At 38.4% G+C, this 21,998-nt stretch overlaps 1 protein-coding gene across 3 annotated transcripts in view; it reads left to right on the forward strand.

Moving 5' to 3' along the window:
* Positions 1-21,998, forward strand: part of slc8a1b (solute carrier family 8 member 1b) — a gene marked incomplete at its 5' end in the record, with an annotated part of 415,624 nt that overhangs the window by 373,428 nt on the left and 20,198 nt on the right. For all 3 annotated transcript variants that reach the window (XM_082556690.1, XM_082556689.1, XM_082556691.1), the window contains 2 exons: positions 9,698-9,843; positions 13,727-13,826. In XM_082556690.1, coding sequence (XP_082412816.1) covers positions 9,698-9,843; positions 13,727-13,826 — 246 coding nt within the window. The remainder of the gene's footprint in view (positions 1-9,697; positions 9,844-13,726; positions 13,827-21,998) is intronic.

Below are 21,998 nucleotides of genomic sequence, written 5' to 3' on the forward strand. Positions count from 1 at the left end.
CTCTGTATGTATTATTTTGGGGTCTATCTTAAAATATAAAGCACGTTGAGGTGACTTTTGTTGTTATTTGGCACTGTATAAATAAAATGGAATTGAATTGAATTGAATTAGAAAAGTCAAAATCTCAGAAGTCTGAGGACCTTTTCTCAGAAAATCTTGTGGATGAATGTGGTAACTCAAGAAGGAAGTCACCACATTTTTTCAAGTTTATACCATAGGTGTTCAGGAGGCTGAGGGGTAGCACTGGCAGCTTTTTATAACAAACACAGTTGAATATGTGAAAACATGGGACTATGTTGTTTTGTATTCTTAATTTCCAATTAGTGTTTACTGAGGTTGCAATTTCAGTAAACTATTATTATTATTGTAAACTCAGTAAATTAGTACAAAGTACTGCAGAGAGACTGTGGAATGTAGAATTGGTTTTCTCAGAGCATTTTGGCACAATCCAACATATTTTAAATTGGCTTTTAAGTGTCCTACCCCTGAGACAGCTGCTGAGCACAGTCCAAAAGAGGCACATTCACTCTCCAGTGTTGATTAATTTGCTAATTGTGCCGTCAGATATGAATCCCAGAAAACAGCTCTGACATACAAGGTTTTATGACTGGGAGAATATAGTCAGCTTTTCTTCCAGCAAGGTCCCGTTTCATCTCTTGTTCTTTTATTCTGAACCAAAGATAAAAGGCTGATATTCTTGTCTTTTGATGCGGCTGTTTCATTTACCTGTGTTTTGCTTAAAGGAAATTAGGTTCACAGAATTCATATAGTGTCTAAACAAGCAACTGGTTTGACATCTGTTGCACTGATATAAGGAGCTACATATTATGCAAAGAGAACAGAGGGGAACCGTGTAGTTCAGTAATTTCCTGTAGTCACTTGACTTTACTGGAAATAGAAGAGATATTGATAACAAGGCTTTTTTTTTAGGACAGTAAGCAGAGTACATAAAATACAATCATAGGAGTCCATGAAATTTTTTCTTGTTATGCTGTTCTTGTTATTCAGGTATTCAGAAGCACAGAATGCTGCAGTGTCTTTACTCATACCTGGTTTGTTTGCTAAGTTTTTTATTGTGATCAACTCAGTAGTGATAAGGAGGATGAAATGAGAGAGACATCACTGCATGAACCTGGTCTTTATTTTCTTTACTGCAGGGCAGAGAACGTGACGCACAAGATTTAGTCTGTGCATACTCAGATACTTTATGACTGATTATGCACAGATGCCCTAGAGCAATGTTTTGCCAATAACAATAGCATCACCCCACCTCAGATTTCAGCTTAAACCTCATCAGTTTACCACAACTGTAGCTTGGCTCCAGTATTTTGAAGGCATCTTAAGTTCATGTGTCAGTGCTTCAACATTCAGCTGCCTTAAATTTCACTTATTTTTCAACCCGAGTCTGCTTTTACTTAATAGAACCGTAGCACATTGACAAAAGATGCCTTTCAATGTGTTTTTGTCGATTATTTTATCCTCTTCTTGTACTAGTTTCCTCCATCTCCCTTTCAACAACTTTTGGAGAGAAGGTATGAGTACCTGTTCAGCTCTGGCTTGTTTGTGCAGGTGCAGCTGGATATTTATTGTTTGCATGTGTAGGCAGATATCAAATTGGGTGACAGTATTGTTGCAGATGTGAAGTGTTGGTTTCTCTCTTTAAATAAAGTAAATGGATCTTGGACTCCCACAGAAGATGTTTTGAGTGATCACATGTTTTATGCACATAGTTGTTTTTTTTCTGAGGGTAAACTCAATTGAATTTACATGGAATTTTTGAAGTTTCTGGATGACCCTCAGATACAGCATCATTCAAATTTTGTCCCGAGGAACCTCAAGCAGTAGATAGTTCACCACAACCCATGAAGCTAAATATTTCACATTGGGGGGAAAAGTGCGGCGTGAGGAAGGAATATTGCTGAGAGGAAAAAGGCTGAAAACACACATGCCCTGCAGAAAGTAATAATGACCCCATGTCCTAAAACATGCAAGCATGTGTACAGTATAAAACAGGCACAGACAGATACAATTTATACTAATGCAGAGGTAAACATATGTGCATTGTAGTGTGCCCACACATGCATAGAGATACATTATGTGCATGAATATATGTGACAGATTTTGTCTGACAGCAATGTCATCCCCTCTCATACTCCTTTTCCTTATGTCCTTTTTCAGCCCCCGTCTGTGTGCATCAGTATTTTTGAGTGTTTAGTTATACAATAGTGCATATCGTTAATTCCAGCATTGATTAAGATGGTACATGTGTCAAAACAGCATCAACTAATTGGACACATGATACTCTTCATCATGCCAGTCAGTATGTTTATGTACATGTTTCTATGTATCTCTCCATATTCTGTTTGTTTATTAGTATGTACATTACATATCCATAATGTACAAACCCACTGAACCCTGTGTTGTGCAGAAAGGTAAACATCATTACAAATCTATTTAATGAGAGATTGCAAAACAGAGTCATTAACTCTGCAAAATCACCAAGCAATACAGCAATATGCAATTCTAAGTAAATTTCACATATGCAATGATTAATGATCATTTCACATTAATGCTTGTGTTGTTTTGTTTATTTTATTGAATGAGGACACTGATTACTATTTTTTTTATTTCATATTCAGTGCTAGATTGTTTAAAATGGAAGAGTAAGTTAGGTTAATTAAATTGCAGGCTCCTCATATCATTCAATTTCTCATTACTACTCTAATTAAATCTGTAGAAGTTAAGATTATTTATAAGAGCAATTGTAAATTTTTGAAATCAGTATTGTACAGCTTATACAATTACTACAGAAAACAACACCCAGCAAGCACATATTCTTGCTGGGTGTAACTTAGCGCCTGGGCTAACCCTTAGAGATAGAGTTAGGAGACATCTGGAGGGAGCTCAGACAAGAGTCACTGCTTCTCTGTGTGAAAAGGAGTCAGTTGTGGTGGTTAGGATCCCCGCTGGGCATCTCCTCTGGGAGATTTTTCCCTGAACTAGAAGGAGACCCTGATGAAGATCCATAACCTGCTGGAAAGATATTACTTCTCACCTGGCATAGGAATGCATTGTGATCCCCCAGGAGGAACTAGAAAGTGTTGCTGGGGAGACAATAAGCGATAGCATTTAACCCAGCTTCTAGCTCAGCCTTATTGACAGCACACAGCACTTCAGGAGTCTGCCTCAGATACATTATCCAGACATCCTTCAATTCTAAACAAAAACAAGTACCTAACTGTAGTGACTAACATGGGTTGTCACTCTAACAAAACTCTGAAAAGAAAAGAAAAGCAGCATAAACTCCAGTTGTTACTTTCATATGCATCTTCCTGTTTTTTTCCTCTTGCTACATTCATTTACCTGCCCTCTACCCATTTTTGTTTTATTTTCACCCTCTCTTTTCTTGTCTCTTTTTTGCTTTTTCAAAATGTTCCATATGATATTCTTTCTTATCTATATCCCCATACTCTTCTCCTTTATTTGTATTTCCTTCTTTTTTCCCTTTCTTTTCCTTAATCTCATGTAATGGACCTGGTAAAACTGTGTTAAGTCTTTAAAAGTTCTTCTTGTCCATCTGCTTTTGTGCCTCCTTCTGTGACACTCTTCAGAATTGTGACAGTATAACAACTGCTTCTTCCTCCGTCTTGTCCCCTGCTGTACTGTTTAAACCTGTCAGAGGCCCTGTCTTCAATTGTCTCCTTCCTGTCTTCTTCCTCCTTCCATCTGCATATCTCCTCCTTCCCAAAGCACTGATGCTTCTCCCCTCTGTTCCTGCTCTTTGTTTTTCTCTTCTTGCCTTTCCTCTTTTTCCTCTACGTTCTCCAGTGAATCTTGAATCAATTAAACATGACAAAAATTCTCTCTTCTCTCTGATTGTTCTTTCTTTCCTTCATCTTTGCCCCTTACTCAACCTTTCTACTCTCTCCTTCCCCTCCAAGTCACCTTCTATCACTTCTGTTAAAGTAGGGGCTCCATCAAACATGACAAGGTGTGAAATCCCACATGCACACCGAACACATGCTACCTCCTGTCAGACACGTATTGACAGATGTTTCACCCAGACAAAGAGGCAGACACAATTCCTAAACTAAAGACAATACCGTGGAGAAAATTCAGAAAGAAACACACGTAGACTGAGTGAAATTTAGCACTATTTAAGTTCAGAAACTGAATGTTCCTTTCCAGGGTGTACATTTGAAGCTAGCATCTGTATATGGTGTTGGACCACATGTTATTGCCTAGAATTTGGACTGATGATTTACCTGGATCAATTTTATGCTGATAGAAAAGCTTTATATGCTAGCCATAATAAATAAACAAGTTTAGACCCTGCTTCTTTACTTGATCTCTACAATAAGCTTCTCAACTATCCAACAACAACTCTTGTTGGATAGTTGAATATCAAATATGGTCATGCTGTAATCACTGAGTCTAATCTAATTGTTATGGTGTGCCATACTATATGAAGCCCCAAATCATTGTTATCTGATATAACAATAAAAGTACATTGGGGTTGGTGAAGTGTATGCCTCTCAGCTGCTCTTTTGTGGCCTTCTTTTGATAATTTCACACATGAACTCCAAACAGTCTCAGAAAAATCAGATTTGGAAATTATTTGAAGTCGCCCCTTCTTACATGTACCAGACAAAAATGTCAGATTTTCTTTACAACTATATTTCTATGTAGCTGCCCTAGCTGCACATTCACAACTGGATATGCATGTGAGGCTTACGTAAACCATGCAGGAAGTTCTACTACTCACACTCAAATGGTATCAATCAGGGATTAAGGAACTTGCTATTAGGAGCTTGTAAAGTAAAAATTAGTTTGATGTCCAATCTGGGTAAGTTGGACACTGTATAATGTCTTGAAAACGGGCACAATGAATGTGTGAAAACAGCTTAGAGCTTAGATTTTTAGAATTAAAAGGTTCTTTCTAAAGAAAAAAAATCAGAGACACATCTGCAAAAGGTCGCATAAAATACAAACTTGTAACTGTCTAGCATTGGTATTTGCAGTCCATTGTGGAAGATAGGAAAGGACAATAAAGTGAAATAATAATAATAATTCTGTTTCCTAGCAGGCAAAGTTGACAGTATAATCTTTCTACATTTTCAAAAGTACAAATTGTGACTTCTTGCTAGCGGGACAGAGAGCACTAACCTGTACTAACTGTACCTCATGGGCTCATTTGTTCCCACTGAATATGCCACAGAGCACAATTAACTCGAGAGCTGCGTCATATTGTCAGTATTGCTACCTGAATTAGTGATGTGTTCCTTGTTTTTTAACTTTCACAGTTTTCTGAAGCCCCCTTGAAACAAAGCCAAATCAGGAAGGAGAAAAAATTAGAATCAAACAGAGAAAAGGGTGAATACAAATTAGAGATTTTAATTATGAGAGCCGGAGATGAAAAAGATTTTAAAGAGTAGGACAGCTGGAGTTGGAGGTATAAAATGTTATGCAACAAAAATACACATACCACAGCGTATACTATCCTCATATTTTAGGTCTGTTTTCATCCAAATATACATTATCAAAAAGTTTAAAAGTATGCAATTTTGAATCTAATTATGTACAATGCTGAATTCAACGCATATTTAAATGCTTTAGTAATATTTCTGTATAGCTGTCCTGACTTAAAAGCATATTCAGTAGTATTAATTGAATTAGCTTCAAAGGAGCACAGAGAAGGACAACGGGAGAAGAAATCCGAATGATAAATTGTGCAGACAGTAGCTTTGACAAGAAGCAGCATCTTACCCTGCAACATTCAACCTCTGTCAGATTCATTTACACAGAAGGAGTGTAGCTAACGAGGATACTGCCAGGTCATCCTCATCTCACATATGACTTATTGTATGCTGGTATTAGAGTTCATTAAATTAGCTTTGGTGCAGCTGTGTGTGTTTATGTGTGTGCGCTAATCACTATATTGTAAATTCAAGTTAGCTAAAAAGCGAACATTGAAAGTCTGCTGAGATAAAAATTTTATTTTTAGAGACTGCCGTCATATCTGAAGTGACTGTTAGTATAAAAAATACACATGGTTGTTTACAGACACAGTTTATTGTAACCCGTCGACCTTTGGCCAGGTCAAAAAAGGAAGTGAGGTGACATAGCTGTAATTTTAAGCCACAGAATCCTTATATGGTGAAGGTCAGGGTGGACTGATAGGTCAACAAAATGTTGGACTTATTACAGGACACACTGCACCATTAAAGGAGAAAAACAGAAATGTTAGATGACCATTGTTATCAATTTGGTAGTGAGGCAGAAGTGAACCAGCTATATTTTCCCTGCAGTTTAAAGGCTATGGGCAGACAGTGTGGTGTTGAAAGTGGTTCTAAGGTATAGGAACAGTGAAAGCATCTGCATAGACTGAAGAGGCAGGTGATATTCTCAGCTAATTTAATTTAATCTGTTTTGTGTGCTACAGCTGGCTAACAAAGAAGTCTGCTAGGAATTTATTCCTGGTGAATGCTTTGTTATTAACAGGTGGCTTTTGTATACTGCAGTAATTAAAAAGAAAAATAGCAGGCTGCCTTTTGGTTGCCCTAGACTTTACTCTGTTGCTACATGAACACGCTGGGCACCACAGTTCTAAATTGTGCCCCTTGCTTGTGGAGTACAAGTTTGATGAAAGTGCTCTTGGCAGACATTTGCATGGCTGTTTGTGCAAGTGAGCTATAAGCTCCATGCAGCAAACCCAACTGAGGGGAACAAATGACCAACGGGTTGGTGTAGACCCACAATGCAGTGCACAATAATGGAAGGCAACAGCATGGATAACTGTTCCCCCATGAAAAATATGATCAAGGCCATTCTGTCTGACGCCTCACCCTTTGATACCAGCAGTGAGTTCTTTCTCGACGGTGAATCTCAATTACTGGCACAGACCATAAAGACAGAGAAAAGAAAAGAGATGGGGGTGGCGTGTGAAAGACAGAGCGACAGGGATAATGAGATAACAGCGGAACTAGTGGAAGTATTTTCCATTTAGTAATGGTGCTAAAACAGTTGAAGAATATAAAGCTAATTAAATAAGTTAAAATTGCAGACACTTCTAGTTAATAATTTAAGACAAAGATTGCTACTTGAAGTGGCAATTATGAATAAAGTGCCAATAATGGCATATGATCACCAGCTCTCTTTGAAGAATTAGTGATCAAAATGTATTTGTACCTGGTACGCTGAGGGTTTTGTGTTATATGGTAAATATTTGTATAGCGCATTACTAGTCCCCAAGGACCCCAAAGTCCAGCCATCCACCCATTCACGCACACATTCATGCACTGGTGATGGCAAGTTACATTGTTGCCACAGCCACCCTGGGGCGCACTGACAGAGGCGAGGCTGCCGGACACTGGCGCCACCGGGCCCTCTGACCACCACCAGTAGGCAACGGGTGAAGCGTCTTGCCCAAGGACACAACGACCGAGACTGTCCAAGCCGGGGCTCGAACCGGCAACCTTCCGATTACAAGGTGAACTCCCAACTCTTGAGCCACGATCGCCCGTGTATTCATTACAGATAAAAAGTTTGGAATTTTAGAGGAAAATACACGGCATCATATTTGTTGTGTTTGTCTTGAGCATCATGAGTGTCTCATATTAAGGACCAACCGAAAGATGCTGCTGAAAATGAGGCGTAACCTTGAGAAGTCTGTGGGAGACTTTGTGTTTGAAGAAAGCTGAGATCACTGAGCTGGTCTGACAGAGCTGTGTGGGGTATGACGTACATGAAGCAGTGTGCACAGACACACAAGTGAATGAAGAAAGCGTCCGAGCTAACCCAAACAGACCATCAGTCCCATCACTCTTACTTGCCTATGTTCATTCCTTAGAGAATAAGATGGATTATCTGTGGCTGCAAGTACACACACAGCAGGATGCGAGACACTGTATTGTTTTTGTTTTGACCAAAACCTGACTCCGTAGCAACATTTCTGATGTCGCATTCCTGCTGGACAGACTAACAGCCTTCTGTAAGCACCAGTAAGACCTGAGGTGGAGGACTGTGTGTATACATTACATTATATGTGGTGCAGCAACAGTGGAATTGTCACAACTCATTTTCTTTTGAAAGATATGATAGTGAAATTCCAACCCTTCTACCAGCTATAGTAATTCACTGTCACCACCCAGGACATCCTGTGGCAGCTGTACAGTGCCATCAGTGAGCTAGAGACTGTTCATTCAGACAGTTTCAAGGTGGTTGCTGGAGATTTCATATACATAAACTTAAATTGTTCTATCCAAATTCCAATAGCGTGTTCCAACCAGGCGCAATAACACATTTAATATGGTGTATACAAACATCACATTTCTGTTATGCTTTTTCCAGCATAGAGAACATTACTGAAACGCATTAAGGCAAATCCGATCAGACCAGTAGTTGCATCCTGGCCAGATACAACTACAGCACTTCAGGACTTTTTTGCAAGTACTGATTGGAGCATGTATGCTCCAAGTGTATGTGTGTTGTTACAGTTATCAAACCCTTCTTCTGATGTCATCAGAGAGCCTTAAAGAGCTGAGAATTAAGGATGCTGCCTTCTGATTGGGGGTAAAAGTAGTGCTCAGGTTGGCAAAAACTGATCTCTACTGAGCCATCAAGAAGACTAAGTTGGCATACATAAGAAAAATTGAAAGCAAATTCTGTGATTCCAGGGACACTGGGCTCATGTAGCAGGAGATTCGGGCTGTAAAATAATACCGCAAGTGGACGACACAACCCTCCCACCAAAACCAGCTGAATGAGTTCTATGGGAGGTTTAAGGCACTGAAACTTACACCAGAGAAGAAAACCTGCAGGTGCAACTAATGTGAAGAGATTCATCCGACTAGTCATGGATCTTATCAAAACCAGCCTCCCACCTTCTCTGGAGCCCTTACAGTTGGCATACTGTGCAAACAGTAAATGCTTACAGTAAGACCTCATCAAACTGAACACAGGGGTCACACGGGGCTGTGTGCTCTGTCCGTTGCTCCATACTTTGCTGAAACAAGACTGATGATACAACACTAGCGCACATCATCTCATCAGCAACTACGATGAAATAAGTAAACAGGCTAGAGGTTGGAGGCCTGTTTGAAAAGGTTTTGAGAAGTTAAATGAAGGGACACTGCCGAGCTCAGATGGGAATTCACAGGGTAGGTGCTGACACACTGAAGGCTCTGTCTCCAAAGGTGTAGAGGTTGGTAAATGAAGCAAGTGAGAACCCCGTTTTATGGAGGCAATGTTGGGTCTCAATAAAAGCTGTTTGGGCATCCTGAACAGCTACATCACACTTTGGTATGGTAACTGCAGTGTGACTGGCATAAAGACTGGAAGAAGAAAGTCCTCTTCATTGTAGTATAAGAGATATCACTCCACTAGAACAAGATCATCCAGAATGTGACCTTGAAGTTGTACCTGACAACTTCACCTGACATGGTTTCACCTGACATGCTAACTTTTGAGAAAACTGATTTTGAAAACTTAAAAAATAAATAAATAAATAAAATAACAATATCAGCTTATTTCTTATTTGAAACTACTTCTTCTGGTGTGCTACACAACTAGCTTCCCTCACTTTATTATCTTTTTTTCAGCTAATCTCTTGCATAAATTCCAATCTGCATTAACACAACTGACTGGCTTACTGCTGTTTCTTTTCTAACTGTTTGTGTCCCCTGTTTTGTTTCTTCAGAGGAACAGCAGAAAGACGAAGAAGTGGAAGAAGAGCCGCTGACAGGAAAAGATGAAGAGGAACGCCGCATAGCTGAAATGGGCCGTCCAATGTTGGGAGATCATGTCAAACTGGAGGTGATCATCGAGGAATCATATGAATTCAAGGTAAGGCGGTGCCACATTGACTATATTTCCAGTGCAGGAACTAAGTGTGTTTCTACTACAGGAACAAAAGTCAGAGCTCCAAAAGACTCTGTTTAAATGGTAGCATTTTTCACTTCACAGGAACTCTGGGGGATACAGCTTGTAGAGGTGAATTGATTGGTTGAGTAAGCAGAATTTTATAGCAGCCACCATTTTTAAAACTCTGTAGCCATATATAGAGTTGTGTGTTGCTTTTTTCATTGTGCTTTGACACATTAGCATTGATTTACAAAAGGATATGGGCTATATTTGCCCTTTATACTAGGGAGAAAGCTATCCTGTTACACTGTGACATTTAGTGTGTAATCTTTTGCATTGCTGACATCAAATATACCGAAACGAAGCCTATATAGTCAAACGGGAGAAAAAGACATCCCATGCTTTTTCATATATCAGCTGACTGGTTTGCATAGTTTTTGTAAGTTTGCACATGGCAGTGGACACAGATTGCATGCAGTTTAGGTACTTTGGATTGAAATGAAGCCTTTGTGTGGTGAGATAAAGATGACAGATCTCATCTGAGGACAATAAAACAAGTTTAGATGGCAGGAAAACTGAGGATGTTTTACTCTGAAGTATAACTTTCGGATTCAAACATCCTTGAACAATAAGATTTCATGACACAATAGGATATTTAAAAGCAGACATATCTCTGTCTGCTTTCAAAACCTACGTGTTGTCTGTTATCCAACAATTTGGAACTTTGAATACATGCTTTAATTTTCTCCCATATATATTATTGTTTTCACATACATGTCTCAGTATTCCTTATCCTGTCTTTCAATTCAATTCAATTCAGTTCAGTTCAATTCAATGCGCTTTATATTGTAAGGTAGACCCTACAATAATACATACAGAGAAAAAGCCCAAAAATCAAATGACCCCCTATGAGCAAGCACTTTGGCGACAGTGGGAAGGAAAAACTCCCTTTTAACAGGAAGAAACCTCCGGCAGAACCAGGCTCAGGGAGGGGCGGGGCCATCTGCTGCGACCGGTTGGTGTGAGAGAGGGAAGTGACGATGAAAGACATGCTGTTTACATGTTTTTCGTTCTGTGTGTCTTCAACTAGTTTAGAATGCAACAGCTAGGCTGCTGATGAAAACTTCATGCAATCGTGCTTTTGAGGTTGTAGCTCTTAAACTTTGGAAAAGCCTTCCTCACATTATTAGATCGGCTGAAGCAGTGGTTTGTTTTACATGACTGCTCAAAACTCCTTTTTATAGGTTAGCTTTTCCTTAATCTTTCTCCCATTATTTTTGGCCATAGTTCTCATCTAATAATAATAATAGTAATAATGGATTGCATTTATATAGCGCTTTTCGAGACCCTCAAATTGGTGTACGGAAGGGTGTATGTTGGAATTAATATAAGACCATATGGCTGACTGCATGTCTGTATGCTGGAACATGTATGATTATTTTTTTATTGTGTGGTTTTAGTCAAACTATGGAGAACTTGATTTTGATTTACAAATAAAGTTATTATTATTAGTATTATTATTATTATTGTCTATTGCGAGTGTAGTAATATGCTAATATGTTCACAAAAGGGCAACAAAGGATTAAAATAAAGCTCATATAACATATTCATGCACAAATTTTTCTGATACATATAGGAAATAATTGGATATTTGTTATGTTTGCTTAATTTCCTCCTTTCCCTTCACCCACACAGACTCTTAAGACGAGTGCAGATGTAATTACCATCCATGTTACATTTGTGTGTGTATGTGTGGGACTGTGTGTACTAATGCATGTTCTTTGCTCCTGCTCCACCTACACAATCACTCTAAAAAGACAGCTAATAGCACCCACTAATAGCTTGCCACTTGACAGGATACTATAGTTTGTCAAGTAGTTCAGTGTGTATGTGTATGTGTGTGTGTAAAGAGATCCTATAGTTATCTAAAGTACTGTCCACTGGCAGATGTAGAGTGACATTAGAGACTGAACAAGGATGAGAGGTTAAAGGAAAAAAAGTTTTACAATGTTTTTACCCTTGTGTTTTTAGCACAATAATAATAAATAAATAAATAATAATAAAGTCTTGAGCCACTGATTATTTCTTTAAATATGGTGCTGGGAAAATGAGAAATGTCTGGAGCAATTTATTGAAATGTGGGACTAGAAATGGAAATGCCTAGAAGGCAAAAAGTCTCTCATAAGACTTTCAAAATCATGAGAATTTCTACACTTCTCATGAAATTGAACTGCAATCTACAATATGACCACATTTACTCTTCAACACAATCTAAATTCTATTAGGCAAGCTTTCTTATTTCTATGTCAGAGCCTCCATGTTGTTCTACAGATGGGTATAGGCACTCACTCAGGACCTGTATACCAGTTTTTGGATAAAAGCTCATTGGGAATTATGTTGATACAAAAGTATAATTTTATGCCTGTCAGACTGTGTTATCTTTTAATTTTACTTGTGACTTTTAGCTCAATCATCACTGGATTATATAGCACCACTTGCTGGAGGATTAAAACTAAACTCCAGTTCAGCTTACTGACTGAAGATTAGAAAAGTATTGTAAGAAAAACTGTCATCCCAAAATATTAACTTACTCCTTCTCAAGTCATTTATGTAGTTATGTAATTACTGTCATCCAAAGGAAAAACAATTTATTTTTAGTTAAGTTATAATTAAATTACATAAGCCACAAAATACTGACTTTACAATGTGCAAATTGCAGCTTTTATCTCAAGTATAATTTTCACTAGTACTTACTTTCTTTTGATTTTGACATAATTTAGTTTTCACTCATTTAAAGCAAACATTGTGTCTGTTAGATTTCTATGATGAAACCAATCTTGATGATTTTGACCCCTTTCTAAGATAAACACAGAGTCAAGAAGTCTTTTCATGTGTCTTTCAGAAGAAAAATACATAACGTTCCTCAGTCCCAGCATGGGGCCCTCCCAAAATAAAGCGGAAATTCACATGGATACACACAGGAAACCCATGCATATGCATGTTTCAGTCTGACTGAGTCCAAAGTAATTGAGGGAGCGAAGAAAAGAGATGGAAAGCAAAGCTGATAAAAGTAACAGCATTAGAGAATGATAAAATGGCAATCGTAGAAGACGGTATTATGCACAAAACCTAGGTGAATGCAGTTAAGCGAACACTCCAGATACAATAGGCAGAGTAAAGCTGGCTGTGTCTGTGCATGTTTGTGTCCACAGCTAAGAAGCCCTATTTACACACCTAAGCTCCATTCAACACAAGTAGCATCACAGCTTCCCTCAGAAAAGGAGAGTGCATTCCCCCAGTGCTCACTAATTAGTATATGTGTGTGCATGCTGGATTGTTTGTGTTACCCCAGTCTGTTTTAGCTTCTTCCTATTGAAGAAGACTGTAATAAAAATGTAAATACTGTAAAATAATGCACATGGAAGGAAACCGTGGAAAGAAAAAGGAAGGAAAATGGACGTAAACAGAGACATATATGGAAAGAAAAACAAACAAGTCTACTGTAGATCTAAATGTTTATTTAATAAATGGTAGTGAAAACTATATTTTGAATTCTTGCAGAAATATCACAAATATAAGGCTGGGGAAGATGTATAAAGCGATGCACAGGAATGATGCAGCTGTAAGAGAATCTTGAATTTTAATATTTCACTGCAGTGTGCGTCTTATAGCTTCAGTCATGAATTGTATGAAACTGATACAGAGTATGTTTATGTTTTCACCTTTATTATGTCCCTGGAAATTCATAAAAAAATGCATTTCCTGTGAAAGCTGAGTGCCAGTTTCTTATTTCATGCTGTGTCGAAATCCAAGAGATTTCCTATGCTAGATGCAAATGACTGATAATCTGTCTCTCCTTTGGCAGAACACAGTGGACAAGCTGATAAAGAAGACCAACCTGGCTCTGCTGGTGGGAACCAACAGCTGGAGAGACCAGTTCATAGAAGCCATCACTGTAAGCGCAGGTAAGACCAACAGCGAGACTCAGAAGCCCTGTGTCCAACTCTGATTTTAACTGGAGTGTGTGTGTGTGTGTGTGTGTGTGTGTGTGTGTGTGTGTGTGTGTGTGTGTGTGAAAGAAAGTGAGAGAGTGTGGTGTAAATTCTTTTTAGTATGAACAGCTGCAGTTTTACAGTCTGAGCTCTCAGACGTCCTCTGTTCCCTGCACCCTGACAATCGGTGCAACCTAAAATATCAGGAACCTCAATCAAAATGTCCCTCTCTGTCTAAAAACAAATTAGAGTAATTTCGTGGTTTCATGGCATCATGTGTTTGTGTGTGTGTGTGTGTTTTGGTTACTGGAGAGTGGATTGGCCTGTGTGGTTTGGACAAACACTAACCAGATGGGTGATAACGTCGAGAGTAATCGTGAGAGTGACTGTGTGTTTCTGCCCAACAAAGGCAGAAGAACAAGGATGTGTGTGTGTGTGTGTGTGTGTTTTGGGGATAGAGAGGAGTAGAGAAAGAAGCTCTGTAGTGTTGAACAGAAACTGATGATAGTTTTCTGCCAGGCAGTTTGAGAGAGTATCATCTGCTGTGGGATGAGTTCATCTGAAATCGCAAACTGGCCAGTTGATTAAATCTGCCATGAAAATCATTGGTGTTAAGAATCGTTGTTGCCTGCAGCTGATTTTTGTGCAGGCCTTGACCAAGTAAGTATAAAAAATAGCGTCTGGCCCTACCCACATTTCATACAGTAAATTTAAGCTTCTAGCGTCTGGTACATAACCAGCTGAAACACAACATTAATTCCTGTCAGCATCAAGACACTAAACGCCAAGTAATGAAAGATGCTCCTGGAAATGGGTGTTTGTCCAATGTGTAGTTTTTTTTAGGCTTCTGTTTCGTGTGTGTGTGTGTGTGTGTGTGTGTGTGTGTGTGTTTGCCCTGCTTTTTTAAATAATTTTTCACAGAACTGAAGAATGAAAAAGTGTTTTGTTTTTCTGGTGAAGCCAAATAAAGTGTATCCTAATCTTAATCTTGGGGGAAGAATATTTAAAACTAATGTTACATCACTGCCAGGATCTGATATAAGCACAGGTGGTTGTGTCCTGTGAAGAGTGAAAGCATCAGACATTATTATGCAAACAGAAGGTGATGCGCCTGCAGTGTGAAAATGCCTTTGAGAAACACGCACAGTGTGGAAAAGAAAATATATGCATTAATTTAAAGATAATCCAAGGAACAAAGAACATGTATAACGACAAAGGATGCTTTAGCTATGAATATGGAAATTTAGACACCAAATGAACACGTGCAATAAATAAAGTAGAGGCACCCAGTTCAAAAGAGAGTGACAGAGGGAAAAGGGACAAGGGAGAACGGCAGCATTTTTTCACATTCACTGCAGAATTTTCACAGTTCAGTGGTTACTTGTGGGAATTTGCCCTCTGGAGGCAGAGAGGCATTACTGCAGTTCATCAATGGAAGCAGGAAGGAGAAATAGTGAGTAGAAAGGTATAGCTGTAATCTGTTCTTTATGTATGACTGACTGTCATTTCTTGTCGGTCACTTCTGTTGTGGATTTTATTTGGAAAAGGATTCACAAACAAATGGCAAGCTTTTGCAGCTCTTTAAACTTTAAACATCCTTAAGCAGCGTCTGTTTGTTTTGTTTTGTTCTTTCTTTGCTTTGTTTTCTTTATTAAGTGTCTTGCTCAACGGACAGTATAGCATATTGCACATTTAGTTCACTCCAAAGTATTTGGACATTATCACATCTACTGCTTGACTCCAGGGACAGATTAACAATGGTCATAGATGAGGTGCAGCTTTTATAATAAAATGGCATATGGTGCTAATTGCTGTATTGTGAGATGATTATATATTAAATAAATTTTGACTGAACTATTACTTTATCTCCTGTTCTAGATGCCACCATGTTAGTTTTGAAACCATATTAGGAAAAAAGAGTGGAGTGCTAATTTATCAGCTAAAGGCTAGTTAGCTTGGTTATCAAGTTGCCTCCATAAACTACTTAGCTAGCTAGTCCTAATTAATGGACTTGGGATGTTAGAATTTTACTCAGCAAAGCTGAAGCTCAAACTTCTTGCAAGGACTTTATAAAGATCAGACAAACGATTTAAAAATAGCCCGAAAGGTATTTTAAAAATCTCTCAAATTAGCTGAGGTGACGCTAGCAGAGACCACTCAGCATCAGCTTCCGGTGTCAGGACATCAATCAAACCGTACATGACCCAACACAATTATTATTATTAGTTAGTTAGTTTTATGTAGCAGGCTTGTAAAAACATTGATGCTGTAATGCTGGGACATTACATCAGAGTCAATGGGGATTGACTCCATTTTGAAGGAAGGCTGAAGTTGTGCCTGGAAGAGTTAGAGCTGGCTTTATTTTCAGCTCCAGAGAATCTCCATCGGCTGCTTTCTACTGATAATGTTCATCAACTGATTTCTTCAAATGCGCAAATGTAACACTGACTGAAAAATTACTGAACATCTATGCTTTATAGCTGCACTTACTATTCAATACACCAGTGCTATTCAGTACATGAAGGGTTGGTTCAGCATTTCAGGATTTACCTTCTTGGCACGAGTTTGCTGCATGCTCAATAATGTACGTAAGGAAAAATCGGAAAGTTGAATCAGTGTATCTGGATGGAGCACTCAAACATTTTCAATTATTCAAGATAAACCAACGTGTATGCTTTTTCCACAGCTCAGACTGCCCGAACTCATCAACAATGTTTAGGATTTCAGCAACTGTGTATATATAAGCTGAATTACTATCAGAAAGAAGTCAATCATTGTTAACACAGTTAAACTGGGACCGTTGATTTGTTGCGATAAAAATGTCACCGATAATTACGGTGCACATCAAAATACAAAGTTGGATTTAAAGAAAGAAATCGTATTTGCTGCTGCATTTAAAACTGGGTTTCTGTCAGGGCATTGTTTGCCTGGATCTTTCTCAGTCACTTTAGTGTCTTCAAATAACTTTATCCTGTGTGGGCGTGCGTGTGTTTGTTTGTGCTTTAGTTAGCCAGCCTGTCAGCCAGCCTTTGTTGGTGAGCTGATGCCATTAATGAAAAGGGTTGTCTTTGCTCTCTTATCTGGGATTAGCTTGTCTAGCCTGACAGAGTGCTCTGTGTGTGTGTGTGTGTGTGTGTGTGTGTGTGTGTGTGTGTGTGTGTGTGTGTGTGTGTGTGTGTGTGTGTGTTTTAAAGAGAGAACTGTTTAAAGGTAATGAGAGCAACTTCCACCAAAGGACAGACTTATTGTCACACCCTTGGTTCATCTTGCACACATATACAGTACAGTTTCAATATAGTATTTACTTTATTGTACAATCCACAATTGTAATGCTTGCAGACTAGAACAGGTTAACTGTAACACAGAAAAACAAGCCCACACAAGCGCATATGACAAACAAAATCAGGTTCAAAATCATGTCAGACTGGAGACTGGAGACTGATTGGTTTTTCTGAGCCTTTAAACCTGCAGCTGATTGCACTGTGTGAGTTCAAAGTGTCTAAGATTACGAGCTGATTGGTTGCTTGTAGATCAAACTGGCAGTTTGCATCCAGCTGTGAAACAACTGAGAGTGGAAATGAAAGCGGAGGAGAAGGAGAGGGAAAACACAATAAAGCCAAAATAACTGATGGAACAAATAATTTTCACGCTGTGAAAATTATAAATGAAAATAGAAACAAATGCTTTTTCATGTATAGTATGAAAAATGCTTACAATAATTGTTCTGCTATATTATTATTGTGTAGTATAAATGTTTGTTTAGCTGTAATCAACTGAAAAGTCACACCTCCATTCACTTATCACCAGCTTCATTCACTGGGTTTTGCACCAAGACTCATTCACAACATATTTAAAACTTACCGAGTTAGCACAAAATCCTTTGGATTACCCGCACGACTCTTATCCAAAGAATAAAAACATAATACAAAAGCTGTAATTGTATACAAGTTACAGTATCTTATATAATAGCATGTATAAATGAAAAAAATAAAAATAAAGATGTTGAAAATACCATTTCCAGATGATATTGCACAGTGGATCACAAGCTGATTGTACTTTTCCATATTCAAAATTCCATCAATTTTCACAAGATCTCCAACACTACTGGCTGGAATTCTTCCCCAAACCACCACTGTCTCCAGCATGCTTTACAAATTGCTGTAGACACTCACTATTGAACCTCTCTCCTGATTGTTTCCATACATATTGACAACAGTTTGAATCAGAAACTTAAAATTTGTCCAGTCGTGGGCACTTATGAATGACTTTTCTGATGGCCACCCTTCCACGACACCTCTTCTGATGAGTCCCTTGCAAACAGTAGGTGGATCAAGTGATGGGACAGATTCATCTCTCAGCTCTTGTGTCAGATCTTTGTGGATTGTTTCCTATAGAGCCGCTCAAGAAGTTATAAATCGAATAAGGCTCAAGGCTTATTCGGTGTAGTTCATAGCAAGAATAGAGGTGCAATGAAATATTTAGATTTCTGAAACAGTGGCACATTTTTTAATATTTCACTTTATACCAATTTCCCACACTTTTACCACAATGTCCATTTTTGTGTGCTTTCCTCACTTACAGTCAGAGATTACCAAAAAGGCAGGAGTACTAACAGGGAAAAATAACAATGGTCCGAAACTTGCAGTACATAAGGAAAATGATTCAATATGGCTCCAACAACTCTCCTTCAGGCTTTTAAAAGGTGTCAAGAGAGAAAGACGAGAATAAAAATAAGAAAGGGCAATTATTATCTTAACAAAATGAAATGAGGCACAATAATCTCACACATCTAATTTTGGGCATCTTGTGTTGTTGTGAACAAATGACGTGAACTTCACACACATTTTTTCCAAACTTGCCACACACACACACACACACTCTCACACAAACAAGAAGCCCAGATGAAGACGTGCTGTTACTTGGCAGCTCATCTCTTCAGACACGCACTGCTGGTTTGACCAAGTCCAGAGTGGCTGTAACTGATACTGTGGATTTAACACACAGAGAGATAAGCTGGCTTCGTCTAATCTCATCTCTATCCTTTCCTTTCCCGCTCTCTGTCTGTCGGTCTTTTTCTGCTTCTTATACTCTTTCTGTCCCTCTCTCTATTATCCTTCCCTACTTTGTCTTATCTCCTCTCAAGCATATTAGATTGAATTTGAGATTACAATGACTTCAAATGAGCCTCAAATATTCCTTCATCTTAAACAAAAATCACTGAGACAACATCTTGTTGTCATCCTAGTCCTGCCTTCCAAACGCAAGTTTTATAGTCAATCAGGATCTCATCCTTTGAAGCCCTCCAGAGAGTATGTTCGCAAAGAAACGATGGGGAAGGGTACAAATTTTGCACAGCTTTTCTTCTAAGATTGCAGCTTTGTAACGACATTTAAAGTCTGCCAAGTCTTGACCTTAAGGTCACCAGATCGTGTAACCAATTTGGCACTTACACTGACACACAGTCCCAACCTAATTCTTCCAAATCCATGACATTCATCTCAAATCAGAAAACCTGCATTCACCTCCCTTCAAATGTCACTGTGATTCGTGTGTGTACAATGACCTGTTTCCCTCTGTGTGTGTCTTTTTTGGCATTGTGTGGCTCATGGAGAATATTCCCCAGACAAGCTGGAAGATAGCCGGAGATTATGCATGTATTTAACATTGTGTCTTTACAATGCAGGGCCAAATCATCCACATTAGAGAGCAGCTTGATAGTGTCGAGTCCCAAACGCATTATTTTCCTTTCTTTTGCAGGCTGTCATGGGGCCTGTTACAGTTTTTGCTCTTATTTCATCCTCATTATCATTATATTTGCAATGTTGTGTTTCAAAATTTGAGCATTTCTTAAAGGGTGAGGCCATATGTATTGTCCAGTAAGAATACACACTATGAGTGCAAAGATCCCAATGACGATGATTTCCCATTGTGCATAATTTGAGCGATGAATAAGCACATATGTGCATAGGTGTGAAAAATCTGTGGAATAGTGTGAGAATTTATTTTCATGCCTGATTTTAGTTTATTTGTAGTTAGCGTGAAAAGTCGAGGCCGAGAGGCGACATCATGCTGACGCGCTAGCAGACTGGCTCCAATGTTTGAATGTTTTTATATGATTGAAATTGACCCGTAAACATTAATTGTCTGTCTCTGTAGCGGCTGGGTGCATAGCAGCGATAAAGATCTGAGGGTGATGTTTCACTCAGAAGATTAGTTAAGCAAAATTCTTGTATCCAAGTGTGAATTTTTCACTTTCACCGAAATGCATTTTTAAATTATCCTTCTGTGTAGAGGAAGGAATGTGGCTGACGTGTATACTGGCATGAGATGTCACAGATGCGCTGCATTAGTTGTCCTTTACTAAGATTTATTAAGTTGGCCTATTAGCAGGTTGATTGTGTGCAACGTGGGTGAATGGACCATATTAATTGTATGCATAGATGACTCAGGAAACAGCTGTTCCTCAGCCCATCTCACACCACAAATCAATTTTTATTTCTTAAAACCTTGGAACTCGCTATTCTTCCCTGATGGTAAGCAAGTGATTAGTTACCCAAGCTTATCACACACTTTTCAAATCCACCAGGTCTCCTGGGATCCATACACTTTAGGGTTAACCGATATGGAAAAGATATATATAACTCTTATAAAGTTTGTATCTGTCTTGTGTGAAACTTGTATGAAAAGCATACAAGAGTGAAAACAGATATAAGATCCCTTGAAAAATTATATAAATGAAACTTGTATGTTTTGGATACTTCCTAAAACAATATATGAAAGCAATGAGAAAGTGGCCACTTTCATGAGTAAATCATATAAGCCTTATATGATTCACTATATGAAGCAAGCTAAAGCTGATGCAAATCTTTTATAAGTTTTTTCTATTTCTTTTCCATATGGGAAGGTTAGGTTAAAATTAGACACATGCCAAAAAAGGGCATTTTCAGACATTAAACTAAAAACCAAAAGGTGTCAAATATGCATTGCAATTATTGTTTCACAAGCTTATTCCTTTGAGTATGCCAGTTTCCATGAAAAGAAATTGATCTTAATCTGTCTTAAGTGGGTTGCCAGTGGATCTGGTGGCTGATAAGTGGTTAAACAACAATAAACACACTGATTGCATGAACATGCGGGCCCTGGTTTAGTTTTGAACACAGTTTTGTTTAAATGCAATGAACAATACCGACTGAAGAGCACAGACGCAAACAAAGGGACAACTAGATGAAGACAAAAAAATCAATGGAAAGGAAATCAAGGGGACAGAGAGGGACTGTTAAGACGGAATGATTGGAAAAAAGTGAAACAAGGTAAAAGAGATTGATGTACAACCACTCCATACTCCACTGCCCTCTAATTACTAAGCCCACATCTTGCTGTTCATCACCTGGTCCATGTGGGTGTGTTATTTATGGGAGTGCGTCCACACCCGAGGGAAACATAGGTATTTGAGGAAAAAACACAGAAAGAAGATAAATCCACAGAAATGGAATTCTACTTATGTTCACAAGAGAATTTTCTGGCAACAAATGTTATCAACAAGAACAAATACGCAGATTGAGAACGTTTAGAAGTCTTTGTATTGTGCGTTCATGCATCAGATTTAGGTTTTTTTATTATTTCTGAGTGCTAATTAAACCAATGCTGATGCTTTGTTTAAGTTTTGTTATGGGATTTGGTGCTTTTGACAAACATCAGAGAGAAAAATTTCACAAACTGTGACTCTCATGCTGGTGTTTGCAAAAAGAAAGAACTTTGTTTCTCTTACATTGATGTCACCACTTTTCTATCTCTTTTGTGCACAAACTGTAATTTCCATTCTTTAGATGATGAATCACAATGAACGGTTGAGTCACCGTTGATTTTGTTATTTGTTTACTGTCTGTCTTGAGTGAAGAAATTCACTGATGGGTTCTATGTGACAGCTGCTCAAAACCTTTGACAGCACAAATAAAGCAAATTGAAAAGCATATCCATGGATGGCATGAGTCTTTGCTGGATGCAATAAAAGACCATCTCACCAGTAATTAAAATGTTTTGAATAACAAAGTTAGGTTAATTAGTTTTTTTTATGTCATACTGAGAAAAGATTTAGCCCAGTTTAACTGTCAAGTGTCTACTTGAAGCTCTCCTGTGACTCTGGTG

This window comes from Aulonocara stuartgranti, assembly GCF_965226115.1.
Source record: "Aulonocara stuartgranti genome assembly, chromosome: 13".
Classification (NCBI taxonomy): Eukaryota; Metazoa; Chordata; class Actinopteri; order Cichliformes; family Cichlidae; genus Aulonocara; species Aulonocara stuartgranti.